The sequence below is a fragment of the Chiroxiphia lanceolata genome, chromosome 8 (genome assembly GCF_009829145.1).
Source record: "Chiroxiphia lanceolata isolate bChiLan1 chromosome 8, bChiLan1.pri, whole genome shotgun sequence".
Classification (NCBI taxonomy): Eukaryota; Metazoa; Chordata; class Aves; order Passeriformes; family Pipridae; genus Chiroxiphia; species Chiroxiphia lanceolata.
Window position 1 is genome coordinate 7,976,227 of NC_045644.1, and position 21,098 is coordinate 7,997,324.

Here is a 21,098-nt window from a genome sequence, read left to right on the forward strand (position 1 = left end):
CTGCTTGGTTTCCATTCTTGAACTATGCACCATTCTAACTATGCTAGATACTGGCACTTTTCGTATTTTGTAAATATTTACCCAGTGAATGACACATTTTAAGCAGCGGGAACAAATTTCCTGATTTTTAAGGGTTTCAGTATCTATTAGACACATATGATGAAATCTAGATGCAATTAGTAGTAGGCGGTCACACATTATGTCATGAGAACACTTAATTCTCCTACTCTTTTTAAAAAGTTCTGTAGTGCTATTGGTTAAAAAAAAATGTACACTCTGGCAAACTGAAAAAAATAGAACTTCCCAATTTCCATCTACAAAGATTATAGCTGGTATTCCAGTGGAACTTTGGTTTCTTCTTGGGTTTTCTTATTTATAGGGGACAATTTTTTTTTTTAAATTTTGGTTCTCTTCTCAGGCATCCAAAGTGAGTTGAGCTTCACTTCTTGAACATAGGAAGACAGTGGTGAGCTAATAGACACTCAATGTAATGACTCTAACATGGAGACAAAGTGCTGAAATAATTTATTAGACTTCCAAAACCACAATAGGAAAGTGGGACTGCTAGAAATTGTAATAAAGAGTGTAATTCAGTAAAAAAGAAAAGTAGATGTCAGCTTCACCACAACCACACATATGATAAAACCACAAAAACATACAGCCCTCTGAAAATACTTTGAACTAACAAGGAATAACATTGTTAGGCAAAGCTCACTAATTAACTGCAACCTGAACTCAAGTGTAATTTATAAAAAGATGTTTAGCCTTGTGAGCAGTGAGTCAAAGAAAAAGTTGCAAACAGTTTACATAATGAAAGGCATTGTGTAAAACTGTTTTCTTCTTTGTTTATGCTTACTACACCAAAACTACATCTTCTCAGAATTTATTGAATGCTAATAAGAAAATTATTATTTTTAGTTAAATCCCACAGTTGCAAGCAAACTCCCAAGAGAGCTAATTGCACTTTTAAATGAATATACAACATTTGAATATTAGCAGGAACAGTTAATTAACCTCATATTGCTGTTTAATCTACTTTGCAGAAAACTTCAAATCTTCTCTTTCATAATGTTTTGCTTACTAGGTCAAAAAAAGCATACAAGAAAAAATATCAAGTGTCATTTTGCTTTAGTGTGGTAATCTGCACTATGTTTACTTTGGTATTCTCTTAAAGAATTTAATTTATTTTTAATGAAAAATACAAACTAGACTTTAAAACTATCTGTGGTAGTTTCAGAATACATCTGCAAAATCAACAGTGTTTTGACTTCATACCACAAAGACCTTTGTCTTTTTCTCTAGTACCAAAAGAACTTTCTGCTTACACTTTAAAAGGAGGCAACCTAAAAGGATTTCCAACTTAGTATAGGGATTAGGAGAAATTATTTACACAGTGAGGTCTGGATAGGCTGTGGAGACAATGGTAGCCTCCTCCTGCTTAATCTTTCCAAAGCATCAATGTGTTATTCCAAACATGATAAAGAAATTGTCCTAAATTTGTGCCAGAACAAGGAAATTGTGTATTAGGAAACAAAAGTCACACAATGTTTCTATGAACAATAAAGAACTCTGAAGTCCTTCCAGAGTGTAGCATTTACTATTTTAACAGTTTGTTAAATACACAACAGTTGTTTTTATTTTCTCAATATAAGAATACCAAATAACATAGATATAAAATCAGAATCATATTCTAATTTCCAAATGTTGCTCTGACAAATTCATTAATCCTGAAAACTTGTGAAACCTTTGTTTTTTCAGGCTAAAGGTTTCAAAGTCTTTGATATTAACTACACAGGTCAAACTCCACTACAGATAAAAGAGATTTAAGACATGATGTTCACCTTACAGATGCTCTGACTACATTTGTGAACTTCCACACCACCACCTGTTACAGAAATAAGACATCTAAAATGAAATCTCACTCCTTAAATCATTATGATTGCAGTTTGAGAGGAAAAGGCAGACAAAAGAAGATCAAGAAGCTCCAGAGAGCCTCTGTCACACCTGATAACACATTTACGTTGTCACACACTGAACAAATGCAACTGGATGGACAGATATGAATGAAAGAAATTGAGAGTTTTTTCCTGACTGCCACTGAAAACACCAGGATAAGTCATGGTAGCATTTCTTTAGAGATTCTGATAGCTGAATGATTGTTTAACCCAAGATATACTTTTAAAGTGTATACATTTCTCTACAATTGCATAAACTGTATTTGAGGTATCTCAAATTTACATCATCACATTGGCTCATGACATACTTCATTTAAAGATACACTCAACAGGATGTCACCTTGTAGAAGTTCTAAGGTCTGAAATGTAAGAAAAATCTTGTTTCCAAACACTAAAAAAAAGCTATTTCTCATCTACACCTCAAGCCAGCCAGGCAATATCAGTCATATCAATACTCTATCACACATTATCACATCCGAAGGCCTCCTGTGCAGTATTTTAGTAGGAATTCAGGAAGAGAAAAAAAAAAAAAAAGGCAGCAAACTAAATAATTATAGCAATTGTGTTGCTAACAAGGTTTTGTTGCTTTGGTTTTAACTACATTTTCAATGTTAACTTGTATCAAAGAGTGGTTCTGAAATACAGAATGTGTTTCAAGGGCTGCACTAAATACAATATCAAAGAAGAACTTTTGACATAGAATTACTTTCTCTCTCCTCTATTAACAAATAATAAAAAATAAATATCTTTCCATTTAAAAAAAATCTGCTCTGTAAAAACATCAAGTACTTAACCGATGTTTGTATCTCCTTTTCAAAATGGAATGCTAAAAAGGATAATTAAACAATATTTTGTTTCACAATATATGTCCCTAAACCTTTGCTTTCAGATTCAGTAAGATGATCCTTAATTGTTATTTCCTTCATGTGCTTCTTCAATTCATCTGCAGCATAAAAACTTTATAAATCAAACATACTAGTTTTATATAAGCTTTAATTATTATTCACAATTATGTTTCATTGTCCTGTAACTGTAAAATCCTAAGCTACTTTAAAATTTGAGGATTTTATACAGACAAAGAAATGCTGTATCTTTTACAAAACAAAATACACACTTCTAAAAATGCCATTTGCTAAGAAGAACTAATTTGCTTGTAATGGAATCTTACTCTGCTAAGACATCCCATCTGATGGGATGTCAACCCACTATTGGGTTTGACATTTTTGAGCATACTTATATTTCATATACTTGCACCAATTATGTTTAAAAACAGCAATAAGAATTCGAATATTAAACTGCTAAAACACTGAACCTGACCACCCAGGAACAGGTAATTAATCTTCTCTTCTCTTGTCCCACAGTTAACAAAACTAATATGGATCACTTTTCTAAGGAATATTCTGATGGTAGCTTGCTGTATTTGCCAGAGGCATGGAAGAGTTTTCAGCCCTCTCTCTCCCTCACCATCATCAGAGAAAGTTAATTAGCTGCTGCTAATTCCACTGCTGCTATGTAGAGAATTTCTATGTTTCACATACTAGCACAGCTTCTCTGTAACCCTTTGATCCCAAATGCCAGTTATGCAGGAAGTTAGGTTTTTCTGGAGAAGTTTACATCTTTAGTGCCTCACTGTCCTCAACTGCTGGTAGCCTAGCTATTCACCACCCGAAACCAATCCTTTGAGCAGTTTTATGGACGCTGGTGTGAAAAGTCAGGTTTTCTCTGTTAGTGAAGAGTATTTTGATTCCTCTTGTCATAGTGTATTTAGGGCTGGTATTTCCAAGAATTCATGGTAAAACCACAGCAGGCAACTAAGTACCACTCAGCCACTTGCTGACCTCCCCCAACTCTGTCACAGAGGAGAACTGGAAAGAAAAAGTAAGTCTCATGGGTTGAGATAAGAACTGTTTAATAGTTAAAACAAAATATTATTATAATAATAGTAATGAAAATGAGGGAGGAATAAAACCCCAGCGAAACACTTCCTGAGTTTGCCCATGGGGATGTTGCGAGAGACAGTGTCAAAAGCCTTGCTGGAGACCAGGTAGACAATATCCACTGCTCTCCCCTCAGCCATCGAGGTACCTGTTCCATCGTACAAGGCAATCAGGTTTGTCAACCATGATTTACCTTTACTGAATCCATGCTGGCTACTCCTGATCACCTACTTATCATCCATGTGGATATTGATGGCCTCCAGAATGAAGCGCTGCCATCACCTTTCCAGGGATTAAGGTGAGACTGACTGACTGGTAGTTCCCTGGGTCCTTTCTTGCCCTTTTTGAAGACCAGGGTGATATTTGCTTTTTCCCAGTCCTCAAGCACCTCTTCTGAACAGCATTATTCTTGTACTAAATCCAACACACAGCACTGTACCAGTCACCAAAGAGAAAATTAACTCTATCAAAGCTGAAACCAGGACACCAAAGTGATTCACTCATTCTCTTGAGCAAATATTCTCTCACAGGTAAACAGTAACTTTTAACATTCAAATCAGGTAAGGAGAAACACTTGGGAACTGCTGTGTCATTAGCATTAAACGTAAGATTTCCTTAATACCTACACATCACTGATACCAGTCTTTAACACCATGTCACATTTCTTTGAAGGCATAAACTTTCCTGTCTTTGGACAAAAGCCTGAAACAGATTTCTCCAAGGAAATTTATTTCACATAAGCATCAATTACAGTTACTCAAGTTACCTGAAGTGTATACTTCTGTATTTCGTCCAGAACAAATTCCACTTCTTTTGAGGTTGTTAATGAGGCAAGATTTCCACTTAAGTTGTAGCAATACAGCTTAGCATTGTCATAGCTTTCACGACTAGAATTTATGTGGAGGCAGGCATCTCCAATATGACTCCATCTTTCTCCACACAGATGAGCTAGTGCAAAAAGCATATGATTAAAGTTGATCTCAAAAAACTTCTAAAAAACCCAAGGGAGTCTGAATTTAAACTTCCCAAGATCATAAATTAAATACATCCCACACTCAATTTTCCTTTTCATGTCACATAAATTCTGAAATACCAAGTAGCATCATACAAATTAGTGTATTTTTATGGAAAGAAACTTATAATTATTTTTTACGTTTTTAAAATATATATGCTAAGTTTCAGCATAACAATAATTTTTTGTCAATATTTCTTCCTTGCTCAGAATTGAGCACAACATTAAGATTAGATTATGTACATAAATAATAGTGTTTTAACCCATCCCTTTACTTCAGTTTTATGTAGAATTAAGAGATCACTACTTTACCCCACCTTTATCATCCTATCTCTGCATTTATACTTGCCTAAATACAAATGCAATTAGAATGATAGGAAATTCTGATAATATCTTGAGAACATTTCCTCTTCAACATTTTACAGCTTTATTCACACTCAGGTAACTATTAAAAGATAAGTAAGTAATTCGGAGCAACTGTTATAGTCAACCTTTACAAAGAATGCACATATTCAGTTTTAAACTGCACAGAATAAACTGACTGAAATTATTTAATGAATAATCTCTGTAAAAAAATGTGTTCATTAATTTCATCTGGACATAAAGATCAAACGGAAAAGGTTCTGACATCTAACTGCATATACGTAGTTATGAATATAAATTACAGAATAAATATTATTTCAGAATCTTAACAGTCACCTTCTGAGAATATTTCATATTAGCATTTTAATATTCACTGCTTTCATAGTAGTACCAACATCAGACAATCAAGAAACTAGATCTTGGGCCCTATTTGCACAGGAAAATTGAAGTATAATTGCATTACAATTTATAAAGTAAAACCAGCTAGCAAAAGTAACAATGTCAGTACATATGTAACAGTAAAACACTCAGTATGGCAATTCAGCTCTGCACTCAGTGGTCCCCACAGGCTGGAGCTTGTCACTGGCTTTTGCAGGGGTACATGCCATTATGCCTTGGCTAATGTTATTATCCCTCCTAACTAGATTAAAGGTAACATTGATACCCCAAACAGTGGTGTAATTACATCTGTGTTCACCTGTACAGGCACAGACAGACAAGGCGAGTCAGAACAAACAAAACAAATCCAAGTCTATTCATTGAATCAATATTCTTTGGCAACAGCAGACAAGGTTTATTCAGTTTTGAAATCAACTCTGAAAAGCAGCGTGGTCACCCCACAGCCCTTACCAGGTAGTGCCTGGCACTCCTGCTGCCTCTGGTCCCACTGGCAGTTCAGGTGCAGGGAGCAGCTCTTGCAGCTGGTCAGTTTATTGCAGATCTGTTCATTTCTCACGTGACATTTGGTGTAGTTTTTAACTGACTACAAAGATAAAATGGACAAAACAGGACCTCAAGCATAAGTCAAACTATTAAAAAGACAGAAGTCAAAACTGAAATACAGAGCAGGTGGATCCCTCCCAGAAAATCATGGCCACCTAAAAGCCAGGCTGAATTTAAGCTCTTTGTCCAGATTCCTTTAGCAGTTGCTGAAAGTAAAAAATGGATCTCCAGAGCACAAATCACCCCACCTGTTCTACACAACTATGAGTGTCAAACAGTACTTTGAAGAGGTCAATTCCCTGTACAGAGACCAGGAAGAGCTTAAACAACTAAACTAAATCTCTATTTCTAAGATAATTACACTCTCACTAAATTATTTCATCCTATTCAGGTTAAAGAAAGTGTAATAGTCAAACAGAACTTAAAAATGGACAAGGTACAAAATAATTACATATCATTCACCAAAGCTGCAAAAATATGTTCTACACATGACATAAAACCAGGGATAACATTATATCTCTGTTATCTCAGTATACCAGTAAAGCAGTAACAGTGAAGGAATTATTACTTGGGGGGCTTGGGGGGGTTTGGTGGGTTTTTTTTCTTTTTTTCCTGAAAACTGAAGTCTCCCTTTCCAAGTTAGGCATTTTGGATACAAATCTTTCTTCCCTGTGCATAGTACTTTTAATTAAGACATGATATTGATATTGTACTTAATGAACTGCTCTAAATCCTCAGCCAGTGCATCAGTTCATCCATAAGGCTGTCTCTACCAACTTAATTTCACGGTAATAATTAGAAGTAAGTCCTGATGCAAGACAGCTTTATACTCACAGAACCACAGAGTGGTTGAGATTGGAAGGGACCTCTGCAAGTCCTTCTTGTCAAACCCTCACAACTCTTGTCTCTCTCTAATAACAAAAGATTAAATTAATGCATAGCAACAAAAATGGATTGCACTTGGATTGCAAGTGCACGATTTATTGAAAATTTTGGTTGCTTTCCATTCTAATAGTCTCCTGGAGTATGATTAAACAACATATTAAGGGACAGTATGACAGTAAGCTACACAGTTGCTGATACTGCAATATGGACACTGATAGGGAAGGGGGGGAGGCAAAAAGTCTCCTTTTATTTTTATTTTTTTTTCAAAGTCCTGAAATAATGCAATTGTTATAATGAATTCTCAATCTCACACAGAACCAGCTTAATTCCTGGTGAAGAACACTGCTGTTTAGGGACCTTACTGTATTTTAATTTTTTGCTTTTATTGGATCAGATGCTCACCAGTAAGCTTATTATAAAAGGTGCTCACTATTTTTTTGTCCTAAAAAATTCGCTACTGTGAAGCAAAAAGAACCAGAGAAGTAGTTCTAGTAGAAAGCATCGACACCACAGTACGAAACAGAGCCAAAGACGATGCCATCAAGTAACAGAATGTCTATTTAGGCCAATAAATGCATGCAGACAGTAAAGCACAAAAACCTTTGGTACAAACCCACGCTCAGTTCCACTCCATCGTGAAGCACACTCACAAAACTCCTGAGAGATGCTTTGAAGTGAATTTTAGAGCCTAAGTAACCATCATCTGCTCCCCTACAATATCTCAACTAATACTGACCTTTAACACTTCATGTTGACATACCCTTAACACTCAGATTTTTTTTTAAATTACATGCTCTTCAGTGGTATTACACACAGATTACAATTTTCCAACTAAACCAAGATATTTGTTCTTTTACTTTCTAATCGTGAAGCTTGTTGTGTGCTGGTTATTTAATGTTTAAAATAAAATTCAAAGTAGTAGTGACTATTCTACAATAATGTTCTTTCTTGTATTCCCTTATTCCCAGCACTTATTTCCCTTAAATCCAATTTAAACATTGCTCGCCTGAAAATCTCATTAGTTGAATGTAGATGTGAATCCAATAGGTAATTCATATTAACACAATATTAAGGTTATAACTTAAGCTACCAAACCCAATGAAATTTAAAAAGATGACAGCCCATCTGTTACAGAAGTGCTATATTGCTCTAGGATATTTATAATGTTTACACACCAAAATATGAGTAAATCATGCTCTGTATAAAGCTTCCTTCTTATGTCTGATTTACTTAGATGTTTTAAGTACTGACCCTGATATGGTGATATATAGACAGACTTACAGACTACAGTGATTTTTCTGAATATTTACTGTAGAATGAAAATACTACAGGAGTTTATCTTAGAATTTCAGAAATTGCTATTCAATTATGTACCTCTTTCCTCCCCCTGGACTTTTCAGGTTAACAGTACACCTTGTCTAGTTTGTCTAGTCCAACTGTAAATTATTAACTTGTAAATTTGTATTATTTCTCAGAAACTACTCCCAAAACTTGCTACTGGATACTCCTTAGTAATAAATTTGATTCTATTCATATTTCCTTCTACTACTTAATACATCTCCTCTTGACTATTCTTTGAATTCCTCAAATGTCAGCAGATTGCTGTAATTATTATTATTTGTATTAGTGTATCTCCCAAGGACTCCCATCATGAAAGAGGGCAATAACTTTCTGGAAGCGATGCAAGCATTACAAAAAGAAAGTTATTCTTGTCTTTAAGGCACTGTATAAAAATATTTAACAATGTAGGACTATAATTCTCTTTGAAGCATCCTCTAGGATCCCATATCCCTAAAGAGGATGTTCTTTATCATACCCTTCATGGGTTCAACAATGCTTAGTTTATGTTGCCACACTCAGATATACAATACTTACACATCAGATACCAATTTGTGTTGTATTTAGATAACCGACATCAGCTGGGGCTTTATCACATTGCATGTGTGGAGACCAACACAATGAAATTCAGAGACTGCTGCTGGGGGTAAGGGTGTGGTTGGTCTCAGAGAAGAAACATGTCCCTGTTACAGGAACATGTCCCCTTTGGAGCTTCTGAAAGCAATAAGGCTTTCAAAAATGTAATACAGGGTGGATGCAGAAACACTTCAGCTGCGCCTCTTCCCATCACAGTCTCTCCAAATAGGAAAAATCACATGCACTCCACTTGAAAAGACACATCAGAGACCATACTCTGACCAAAAAAATATTATGTTCACATGCTATTGCTCAGTGTTCTTGATCCCACTTGAGTAAGTGTCCTCCTTTTACTCTGCCCTCCCCTATGTTTGTTATAGTAAAAGAGTAGATTTTATAACCAGCTTAATGTGAAGAGTCAGAATAAGAGCTGAAATTTTATAAGTGGGGTTTTTCAATTTATTTGCAAGCAATTCTATGGTTTTGAAAGGAAAACACTACTTTCCAAGTAAAGCTTAGTATTATATTACTGCTGCAGTTCAAGCCTGTAGAATACTTTCCCTAAGTAATTAAGGGGATAAGTTACTTTATTTGCAATCTTTTAGTGTGGCAGTTAACACTTCTATAAACTGAAGGATTATAGGCCAACAATGTAGACAACCAGTGGAGCACATAGTTATAGCTACCCCATTTCCACTGATTACTTCAGTTTTTACTGTAGAGGAGTAAGACAATGGAAGGGGAGAAGGAAGACATTCTTTATTAATTCCTGAAGTGCACCCCTCAGGACTGCTGTTTGCATCTGGAGTTTGGTGTAGAAATAGAAAGAGTTATTTTGAGGATATAAAGAATCAAAATCAATTTCTTTTAGTAACTAGTGCAAGCATTTCCAGTTGTTTCCTAAAAAAAAGGGTGAGGAAGGAGACGAAGTGGGTTAGGGAAATTAAAAAAAAAAAAAGGTAAAATAAAATACAAAAAAGGGAAAACCTTTAAAGTTCTTTCACATCATAAATATCAAAAAGAAGTCAAGATATAATCCAGTAACAACTTACATGTGTACAAGATAAATATTTTTACATTTTTCAGCCTATAAGTCTATCAGCACTTGAGCTATAAGTGGCATGGTACATGGCCAAACCCAGCTCACCATCTCTTGCTTAAGCACAGTTTAAGAAAGGCTGGCATGCAAAAAGCACTCCTGTACTTTCAGGATTTCAGTGCAATCACAATTTTCAAAAGTGCCTACATATGCCTGAAAAAAACAAAACAGATCTATGGACAGAATGTGAACTTAATATATTGCTATCCTTAACAAAAGACTACTCAACATATTTGTGCTCTTTGCCACTTTATCAACTACTATTTGGTTCCATTTCTGAAGAGGAAAAAAAAAAAGGATAAAGTAAACTTTTTACTCTAATATTCAAGCTCTCTCAGGTCTTCCTTAGTAAAGGAAACTTTGTATTTTGTTGCAATTGGTCAGCCCTCTTCAGTCATTTACCATTTTATTTGTCACAAGGTACAAAAAGATTTTGCTACCATGGGGCAGCTCCTCCCTGAGGAGCAGACCAATTCTTTGTTTATTTTTCCATGCTACTACCTCAAGAAAAATGACACCTTGAAAAGGTGCAGCAATCTAAAATGAAATTGATGTCTCCCCAAAGCTTTTTCTTTTTTTATTTTAGTTTTTTGGTAAGGACTTTTGAGAATATTTCCATTATAAATTATAAGGATAGTCAAGTTTCTGTACAACATGATCAGTAAGGGAGTATCATTCTCACAAGATACAAGATAAAGATTTTTATGTGCAGACATACAAAGTGAATACAGTTTCATAAACATATTAAGCAGATTCAGATCTGGAGATTTTCATCTATATAAAGAAATAGGCAAAATGCTTCAGAACTAGTGAGGACCAGGAAGACACTTAGGATATTACAGAGTACAAATGAAAGTGTCAAAATGCAAAATCAATGCAACAGATTTAAGGACAGTGAACTGCTTGTAAAAGTCAGTATAATCTACTCCACAAATTTTAGAAATATATCACAAGCAGGACACAGAACTTTGGGGGAAAAAAAAAGGAAGGAAGATGCGAGACAAAGAATCTGAGGAAAAAAAAGCAGATATGAGAATGACAGAAAGCTGTTTCTCCCAATTTTAGAAGAAGACAGAGTGATGTGTAGTGCTTAGAGGGACACCTATGCAGAAATATTAGGTTTTACAAGTCAATCAAAATATTCCTGTTTAAATTTCCATTCTTGATGTAGACAGGCAATGAGTGGGAGAAAAAGAATAAGTACATTGATCATCATTTCCTTCTTTGTGACGAAGTCTTATACAATATTCTAGGTTTTAAACCTGAAAATGGCCCTGGGTTAGATGGAAGAGGCTCCCTGAAAGAACTTGAAAGAGAAAACTATAAAGATATCAGTATGTGATATTTCAGGAAGTCTGTACTTGGCAAGAGACACTATTAATGACAGTATTGTAGTTGCTTTTGCCCCTATGGCAAAAAAGTATCTGTATTTGTACATTTTTGAAAAAAGGGAGAACAGGTAATGTTCCCTTTTTTAGCTCCATCAATCTCAAAGATAAAAATTAAATAACTTTTTGTTCTCGGTTTAACTTCAGTGTATTATGTAGAGCCACTGTAAGCAATCTGGTGTAATTTCTCAGGGCAATCCTTGTACAACAGAAAAAAATCTCCAATTAATGGTCAAAAACAGCCAACGAGGCACTACTGCTAGGTTGCTCTCCAATCTACTCACTATTCAAATTTCACTCTGCTTCTTTGAACTATTTCCCAGTGGGGCAAGGGATCATTCACCCCTCAACATTTGCATCAGACATGATGGGGGCAACTAAAAACATAGTATGCAGAAGTATCCCACTTCTGTGAGTTTTACTGAGGGAAAAACAAAGCAGCTTTCCAGTGCTGAAATGAGTCAGACCTTCAAAATGACATGGCATTGCAAGCCTCTGCTTGCAATTACATCAGATACGAGCATGATATATACCTTGATGATCCATAAGTGTGCACAGTAGAGGACTATAGTGTCCTGTTAACATTCTGACTCACATCAGGTGGTGAATATAGGCAGGTATATGTGCATCATCAATGCATATTATCACTGCTCATGAAGTCCATCTGTCCAAATAGAATTATTTCAGGGAAATTTTCATATTTTACAGGCCTTCCAAACAGCAGAGCAAGCAGTTTTTCAAAAAATCTGTGGCCATGATGCCAATGCCAAACTGGTTGACAGCAGGTCTTTAGTAAACTGGCCAGTTTCCACTGGGTGAAAGCAGCAGATTCTAAAATGTTATTGTCTGTCTCATCTGGAGTTCTATGATCTAAGTCATAAATCAAGGCCCTTATACAGTTGCAAAAATGGGGCTTTCTCCTTGTGATATTTCTGAGTCTACAGCTTGTTATCCCATATTATCCCAGTGCTGTCACAACATTTTCATTTTGTGGGCCTAGTGCAGAAGTAGCAGTCTATGAAAATGGATAATCAGCCTGATTCATTCTGTTTCTTCACGTGGAGCCATTCTGTTTATGCTATTTTGGTGGGTTTATATCGAAGACGCAAAATCCTTCCTCCATCATCTCATGGCCAAAAGACTAATTTTGCAACAGCCACCTTCAGTTTGTGATGGTGCCTCTTTTAAGAAATCATTTTGATGAATCTTCACTATCCCATTCTTCAGTAACTGCACTAACAGCCTCTCCTATCCACTTCAAAGCCTGAATAAAAGACAGGAAATGATATAGAGAAAACCAGTGCATCAGTTGCTAATTAAGCTGACAATCTTAGTCATGAAAGGTTGTCAGAGAAGGACACTGAACTGAGAAACCTGTGCTAAAATACTGAGTGCTTCATATTTATTATGGGATGAAGATGGTCTGCTCCTTAGCAACTGTTCCTTGCTCAGGAGTTGAAAACCACGGTTAGAAAATTAGTACCTAATATAGTACAATGTGTCAGGAAAAGAAGAGCCCTTGAAGATCACAAAGGAAACTAACCATTAGTGCCTGGAATGTGAAATCCCTCTGACAGACTTATAACGCGGCCACTGATGAATTTGTGTCTGCATTGCTTTTATTAGTAGTGACTAGCTACAAATGCCAGTGATTAGAACTGGCTGTGCTCACTCTAAATGGGCAAGATTTGAGTCAGAGTCAATCCAACTCACACCCTAATTTGTCTGTCTGGAGAACAAGATTGATTTGCAACAGGTTCAAGCCAGAGAGCAAGCTACTTTTACTAATGGAAGTATGTAAAGAAAGGATTTTGAACTCAAGTACAGCCATGTGTCTGCAGCTACCTGAAAAGTATAGGGAGGCAAAATTTATAAAGCTAAAATACTATTACAAGCTTGTCAAAACTCAAATGAACACGCAAGAGATGCAGCAGCTGGTGAACAACATGAAGTATAAAACATGGCACTAAGCAATATTAAAAAGAGAAAACTATAAACTTGCTTGAATCTGTGGGATCTGATTGCTTGTCCTTAAAACCATCAGAGCAATCTCACCAAATCATCATAAGTCAGTTAATCTCATGGTTTCAGAGGCTCATATTCCTTTAATGAGCATGACAAGTAAGTCCATGACTTAAAGAAAAAAATTTCTATGATGATCAATGATCAGAATACCAAGAGTAATGAGACTGACCCAGTTCTGTTTGAAAGGGAAAAAACCAAACAGCCACCCTTCACGGGTTTCCACAGTTTCTGCCTGCGTACTGTACCCCACATATGCAGAAAACACAAGTTAATAACGGACTCTGTGACCTTTCAAATGTCATTAATTAGGAGATAATGGTATTTTCCTGAGAAATATACAATGGGCTAAACACAACCCTAAAGAATAATTTTGTTTACCCTGACCTAGATTTTTTTTGCCTTCTGCAATATTTTTACTGCAAAAGCCTGACAAACATGTTGACATTTGTGCTCAAAACAAGTAAGTATTATTCTACAATATCTAGAAAAGGAACAGTACTGATAACATGCTCAAAGATTTGCATAGACTCACCATGCTACAGTTACTATTTGCTGAAATGCACTTCTTGTCATCACACCACTGGCACCCGTTTGTGTTGGCAGTGCAGCTCGCACAGTCCGTGTACCGGTAACATCTGTCGTCTGCAGCAGCTGGAACACAAGTGACAGTCAAAAGGAAAGGTCCCACAAAAGGAGAATAACACCACCTTTTAAACACTTGCCTAGAGCTTTTCCCATTACATCCTCCATTTGAATTCTAGCCATTCTTAAAGGTTTAAGTTACTGCAGGAAATTAATTCTATTCAGTTAATAAGATTTACTCCTTTAAAAATTCCTTTAGTAACCACTGTATCTGAAGGCTCACAAGTTTCATATCAACTGAAGGAATATTCACTGATATACAGCATACAAGCTCTTGTAGCACAATGCATAAATCAGGAGTAGGAAGAAGTTTTTCAACTCTTCTTTCTTCACTTCTTTAACACAGAAGAAAGATTCTCTTAAGACGCAGGTTTCTGATAAAAATATTAGATGGCTATGCAAGAAGATAAGAAGACAAAAATAGTAAATAAAAAAAAAAAATCTAAGACAGATATTAGCAACACATGGACATTTTATGGTTACAGTTCTATCCTCTACAAAACGTGTTTGAGAAAGACTTCATGTTAAAATCCTAATACTTGGACTAAAATTCAGGTTATTTAAAATAGTTTGAGACACAAATTGTTACTTCTGTTTAAAGGAGATAAAAACCTGAAAAAATCACCATGACCCAAAATAGAAGAATTTGTACCATTTCCTACCCTGATTACTGTGTTTCACTCCTGTTTGGTTTGGCTCCTTTAGTCTCAGGGTCATGCAGGTTTAAGAGATTCTCTTGCCAGGGAAGCCTTTCCATCCGAGAATCGATCTTTTGAAAACTCACTAAAATTTCTGCTTATTCTTTAATATTGACCATCAGCAGTTTCTCAGATGATACTCTCAACCAGGTAAAAATTGAGCCAAGTGATGTAAAATAATATAAGAAAAATTGGCTTTTGGCAAAAAATTACCACCTGAAACCGGAAGAATTTGACAGCATTGAAACAGTGCTGTTCACAAAACTTCTTTGGAACTGGAATTCTACAGACCTCATGTCTTGCAACTTGAGTTGTAGTTTATTGCCACTGCAGTAGTTGTACTTCAGAAACTGCTCCAACTTTTTTAATTTCCTTCAGCCTTTCTGTCTGTGCCTTGTTTTGTTTTGGTTTTTTTTAAGCACCTGTTGATATGATCAGCTTTTTATAAGATCCACTTTAATCTGTATTGAATTTAATGCCTCAAGACTTTTATTTTTTATATATATATGAAACTCGTTACGCTTTAGATCTTTAAATGTTATGAAAATGTACAGAAGTAGTTTTCCAGAGAACTTCACCTGGATAACATTTTTGTTATATCATGCACTTTTTATTTTATGAGTTTGCAACTTTATAGCTAGTCCAGAAACTAACTTAGCAAAAGCTAACAGAAAAATAAACTGTCTTGAAGTGTTGATTAATAGCAGTGCTAATAACTCTTCAATAAGCATTAACATAGACTGCCAGTTTAATTGTATGGCAGTTTGCAAATACAGCACACAGTCAAAAGCAATTTTACACTATGTTGAAAGGAAAGATGCACAGAAAAAGTAGTAGGTTATGTAGCAGCGATAAATATTCTGTTTGTGTGACACATAAGAACAATGCTTTCACAAGCAATTTATTTGTGACAAGCCAAAATGCTTTAGGAATAAGTTGTACAGTTATTCACAATGCTAAATTGCTCTTTCAAACAATACAGGATAGAAATTCATATGACAAACTTGAACCCGTTCTGACATACTGCAATAAAGGGATTGTTTGTCTCAAGTTTTTTTCCAGCTGAGGCTGCACTATATTCTTCTGTACAAATGCTACTGTTTGATAGACCATCTATTTGAAGCAGCCTTGCTTTCCTTTTCACTTATTGACACATACAGGTATGAGAGTTTCATATGCCAGTAATGTCAGGGATCACCTGCAGTGACCATTTATGCTCTGACTGCTGTTATGCTTTCCCTCAGCACCTTAAACTTGTGCTCTTTTGCACCTACTTCCCTGTATTTAAAATACAAAAAGATTCCAGAACTGAATGATTTAAAAAAAAAAAATCATCTATAAAGCTCTTGCACTGGGTATTTCCAGAGAGGAACAGTCTTAACATTCCAGTCACTGGTTTCACGTGGTTACGTTTTTTGGGAGTCGCTTGGGGGTTGTCCACCACCACTTCCCACCCCCCACCTCCTACATCACTGTGCAAATCTGACACTATAAGACTAGAATTCACTTACCTGTTTTCTTGGGACATTTTGCTCTAAGGATGTTATTAGCATGTCCAGATTCCCAAGATTCACAGTGTTTCTTGTTCCACAGGCACCTTATTCCTGGACGAGCATTTTTACACAGTTCTTCATCTCTGAATGCTTCGCAGTTTGGAGGCTTGTACACAAGGATGTCATTCAATAGAACACTTGAAAAACCCCCAAATATATACATGGACCTATTAGGAAAAATCAGTTAAATATAACTGTTACTGTAGACATATTGTATTGATTTATCTGTCTTGATATACAATTTAAAAACCCACATAATATTATAAAAAACTTTCTTCATCTTTCACTAATAAACACTGCCAGTGGTTCCTTTAATTATTAGGTTTTCAATTGATTTCTCCATAGAAGTTTAGACTAACAAAAAAATTGCTGGAAGCTCACTGTGATGTACGTATTAGGGAGAGGCATACACCAAATTTTTGGAAAGAACAACAGTGAAGAGCTTTGGAGGAAACTCTTCATTTTTGCAGCTCAGTAATGAGAACAGAGCACGAAATACAAGAACATTTTTCTTCACAAAGATTTCAAAGACAGCCACCAAAAATTGGCAAGATGGATATTTTTCTTGGTAATATTTCTGGTGCAGTAGCTGCTGACATCAAAACCAAGACCTTAAGTCCTTAATCTTCTCATGTAAAATTACAAACAATCTTGGGTAAAAGACAGTAACAGAAAACCTGTGTATCTCTTGTATCATGTAATCTTATAACAGAATTAATCACAGAGTTACCAATAGCAGAAATCTGGAAAGTATCTTGCATTGCACTTTTTTGTACATAAAAACCTACCAAAAATACCATTAAGTTCAAGAAAAAAAAAAAAAAACACAAAAAAAAGAAGAAAAAAGGAATTTTCACCTTGAGTATAATTCATTCAAAGTGACAGTTCTTCAAGTATCAGACATAGCTGAGACGTCATAAAAGGCACAAATCAGAATGAAAAACTATCAGTTGCTGAATTCATTAATTCCAAGCAATTTTCTCTTAATGAATAAATCTGTTCATTGATTAATGTCAAGTGCTCTGTGTACAGACTTACAACCTAGCGCTATTTTTGTTAAATGCAGTCACACTCTTATTTGTAGTGTTACTTATTACCTCTGTTATTTCTGACCTATACAATATCCCTAGGCAGAGGATCTGTAAGTGGCCCACGTATACTTAATACTGAGTTTATTAGTGTGATGAATAATGTAGAAGAGGTACAATGATCTAGAGCACTGCAACTATCAGATATTAGGCCAGCTGGCAACCAGCAAAAGTAAAACTGGCACAAGTAACTACTACAGATTCCTTTAAACCTGAACTCTGTTTTCCACTACTTTTCCAGTAAAAAGGAGACATTTGTCCTACAATTTTAACTTTAGGGATTGGGGTAAAAGAAGCAGAGCTCAGCCACCAAATCCAGAAAACTCCAGATCCACTCTACCTGCTGTTTCTAGATGATGAAGCTTTACTGTGCTTCTCTACTTAACATGAAATGACATGAAAGAATGCTACATTTTCTAGAGGATAAGCAACATACTTATTATTGTCTAGATGCTGGCAGGCTTTTCCTCCTGCAAGTGGTTAAAGATGATAACTGTATCAGTATCATCCAAATATTGCCTTTTTCCAAACAAATTTTAGTGACGTGGTTATTTTATGATTGTAGAAGAACAAGAAATTATAGCATGCTGCAAAGAAAAAAATATTTCTCCCACTACAACTAGGTGAAGGTTATAGTTGGTACCAAATATCAAATTCACTGTAGCTCACAATACTGAGGAAATGCCTCAGCATACTAGAAGGTTAACTTAAAATGCCATTGAACAGATTCCACAAAATGGTAGTTTATGATGATGATTAGCTGGACTGATTACCTAAGACAAGTAAAGACTCTGACAAGCACTACTTTTCCCTTTAATAACTTAGATCAGTTCTATGTCATTGAACCATACTTCAAAAAAGTGTAATTTCTGCTACAGGGTTTTTGTTTTTTTTCATTCAGAAAAGTGGTGAGGAAGATTTAAAAGACACTTCATTTACCCATTACTGACAACAGCAGTGTGGCCAAATCTGTTGACATCTCGATGCAGATTAGGTTTTGGTAAAACCTTCCATTCGTCACAAGCTGAAAGACAAAACAAAAACATATGAAAACATATACCAAATAATCTGAAAAGTTTTCAGCAGAACATATGCAACCTATACTTTAATTGCTCAAGAATAAATCGACATGTACTCCTTTTGTTGACTAGGTGCTCCAAGAACCTGTGAGCAACACTGTTCTATCCTGACATTTATCAAGGCTACAGGACACTCATGGAAGTGTTGCTTTATTACACAGAGTTCTCTGCCTTCACAGCCAGTTTCAACATCCAAAGCAACAAGCACTGCCATCATTGTTATCAACTGATCAGTAATAGTGCCCTAATATTTACACACTCTCAAATCAGCCACAGGATTTCAATTCATACACTTTCAAGGAACATCTATGACAGTGAACTTAGTTCTTTTCATAAGCATTTTAAGACAAACTACCACACCTCCAGCTATGCAACCCAACTCATTATTGTCTTACTTTGGATATCTTGGTTTAAGAATGTAGTATTTACTTTCTTTTCACCACATATTTGAGAAGAATGCTGTATTTCCATGTCAAATTAACCATTCAAGCATATTTCTTTTAGTACTGCTGTAGGAACATTTACAAATATGGTTCTGGCGTAGTTTCATTTTTCTTTCCTGACTGGAATATTAGTTCTTTAGAACAATTAGTTCCTTCTTCATTATTTCCTGCTTGAACTTTACAGACTTAAAAAATTCAAATCCCACAACAATAGAAATAAGGAGCACCTGCAGATTGAAACTTCAAAGAAATATCTTTAAAATGGAGCAAAGAAAGTACTTTTCTACAGAGCAAGCAAAACATTTCCAGAATTTGTCATAACAGATTTTGGAGGGTAAACTTTCAGGAAACCTTTCAGATCAGGCAGAGGGTTACAGTTTTTTCATTTAAAAAAAAAAAATCTGCTATACACACAAAGACAGAGATTAAATCCAAAGCTGAAAACAAGTTAAAGGGAGATAGACCTCTCCAATTTAATCCAAATAAAAGCATTTATATACAGAGAGACATACTTTATTCTAAACCAGTGGCAAAGCTATCAACTTGGACATGCAGAAAAAAGAATACCTATTTGGTCAGCATACTCTTCCTAATACAGAGAAGTGGATAAGTGGGTAAGTGGATAGAGCACATGCACATAGAAACTGCAGAGTCAATTAGTAACACAAAGTAGATTAATACAAAATATTGGTATTTAGCCAATGGATTCTTCGTAGGTTTTGGTAAAGAATCAAATAGAATTCATTCCTGTTCATCATCTTCAAACTTGTTTTAAACATCGCTAAGTACACAAATTTCCAGACTTCACTGGACTGCTCGAAGAAGAAAGTGCCAAACAGTGAATGTAGCATGAATTACAACATTATTTATCAATATTACAGCATTCTGTGTGTTTTGTCTGTTGTACTAAGTCTAATAATGATGGTTAACTCTATGGAGCAAAGAATAAAATACTCTCCTTGATAAAATGTTACGCACTCTTAAGGTATTATAGAGATAGTAAGGAGAAGGAAGATATGGTATTCATTCTATTTACCATTGTCTCTGTATGTAATCAAGTACAATATAAAGCACATGAAAGCACATACTGCTTTTAATAGAACTAAGCAGATGAAGGAACAATACTATTCATTCCAAGCTGATTAGCAGAATTTTTAGTCACTGAAAAGTACAAGGAGAAATACTGGGGTTTTTCTCTCTGTTACTAGGGCTTCTACTTCAAGAACAAGCAGTACCACGTTATATCATTAAAAGACAAAGGTTCATATTCCCCCCCAGCGCAGATTAAATGGTTACCAGATGACACAGAAGTGGCTCTCAGAGTGAGCTGCCAGTCACACAAACTTGTTATGTGATGAGACACACCATAGAAAGGCACTAGATTTAAAGCAATCCAGCTGATGCTGGCAGAGAAAAACCCCAACTGAACTTTGCACAAGGTAATGCACTCCAGGGTCCACACTCCAACAGGTCAGGCCTCAACACGTCTCATGTACAACCTACTGTCAATATTGCATTACTGATATCAGAGAGGACCAAGACATTTCATAGAAAACCTCTCAGTACTGCAACAGTATACATTTGTAACTAGAAGCTTTCCCAGTATCATTTTATGGGGAGAAAACAAAAAACCCAACACATTTCTAATCAACACTGTCATATCAGTAAAACATGGATTTGTTTTTAAAAATCTAACTAAGACCAAATTTACCAAGATGTGACTGGAGGAAAAATGGGACAAATATAGCATACTAGCTCATCTGGTTAGTTGTGCAAGTCTTCTTATGAACATTTTTTGCTCCTCAGACACATAGTTGAACATAATATTAAAAACCTGTCTAGCAGTGGAGGGCAGTCTAAAGTTTGAGCTTGCCAGTTGTATCTGATTTTGAACAATGTATTACTTAAACACTAGGGCAGAACTGGTGAAGAATCAAGTTAACAAAGCTCCATTCAATTCATGTCTGAATTAAGTTAATAAAGCAGTTCTGAAAATCATAAAAGATGAGCACCCAACTATCTCAAATTTAAATTTTTATAGAGAAAAATCTAAGAGATCTGCATATCTACAAGCT

At 35.5% G+C, this 21,098-nt stretch overlaps 1 protein-coding gene across 1 annotated transcript in view; it reads right to left on the bottom strand.

The window, feature by feature from the left end:
- The window catches only part of ATRNL1 (attractin like 1), a gene marked incomplete at its 5' end in the record, with an annotated part of 477,341 nt that overhangs the window by 365,992 nt on the left and 90,251 nt on the right, over nt 1-21,098 (bottom strand). Inside the window, 5 exon segments of the mRNA XM_032694659.1 lie at nt 4,659-4,840; nt 6,117-6,249; nt 14,053-14,171; nt 16,372-16,580; nt 18,441-18,525. Coding sequence (XP_032550550.1) covers nt 4,659-4,840; nt 6,117-6,249; nt 14,053-14,171; nt 16,372-16,580; nt 18,441-18,525 — 728 coding nt within the window.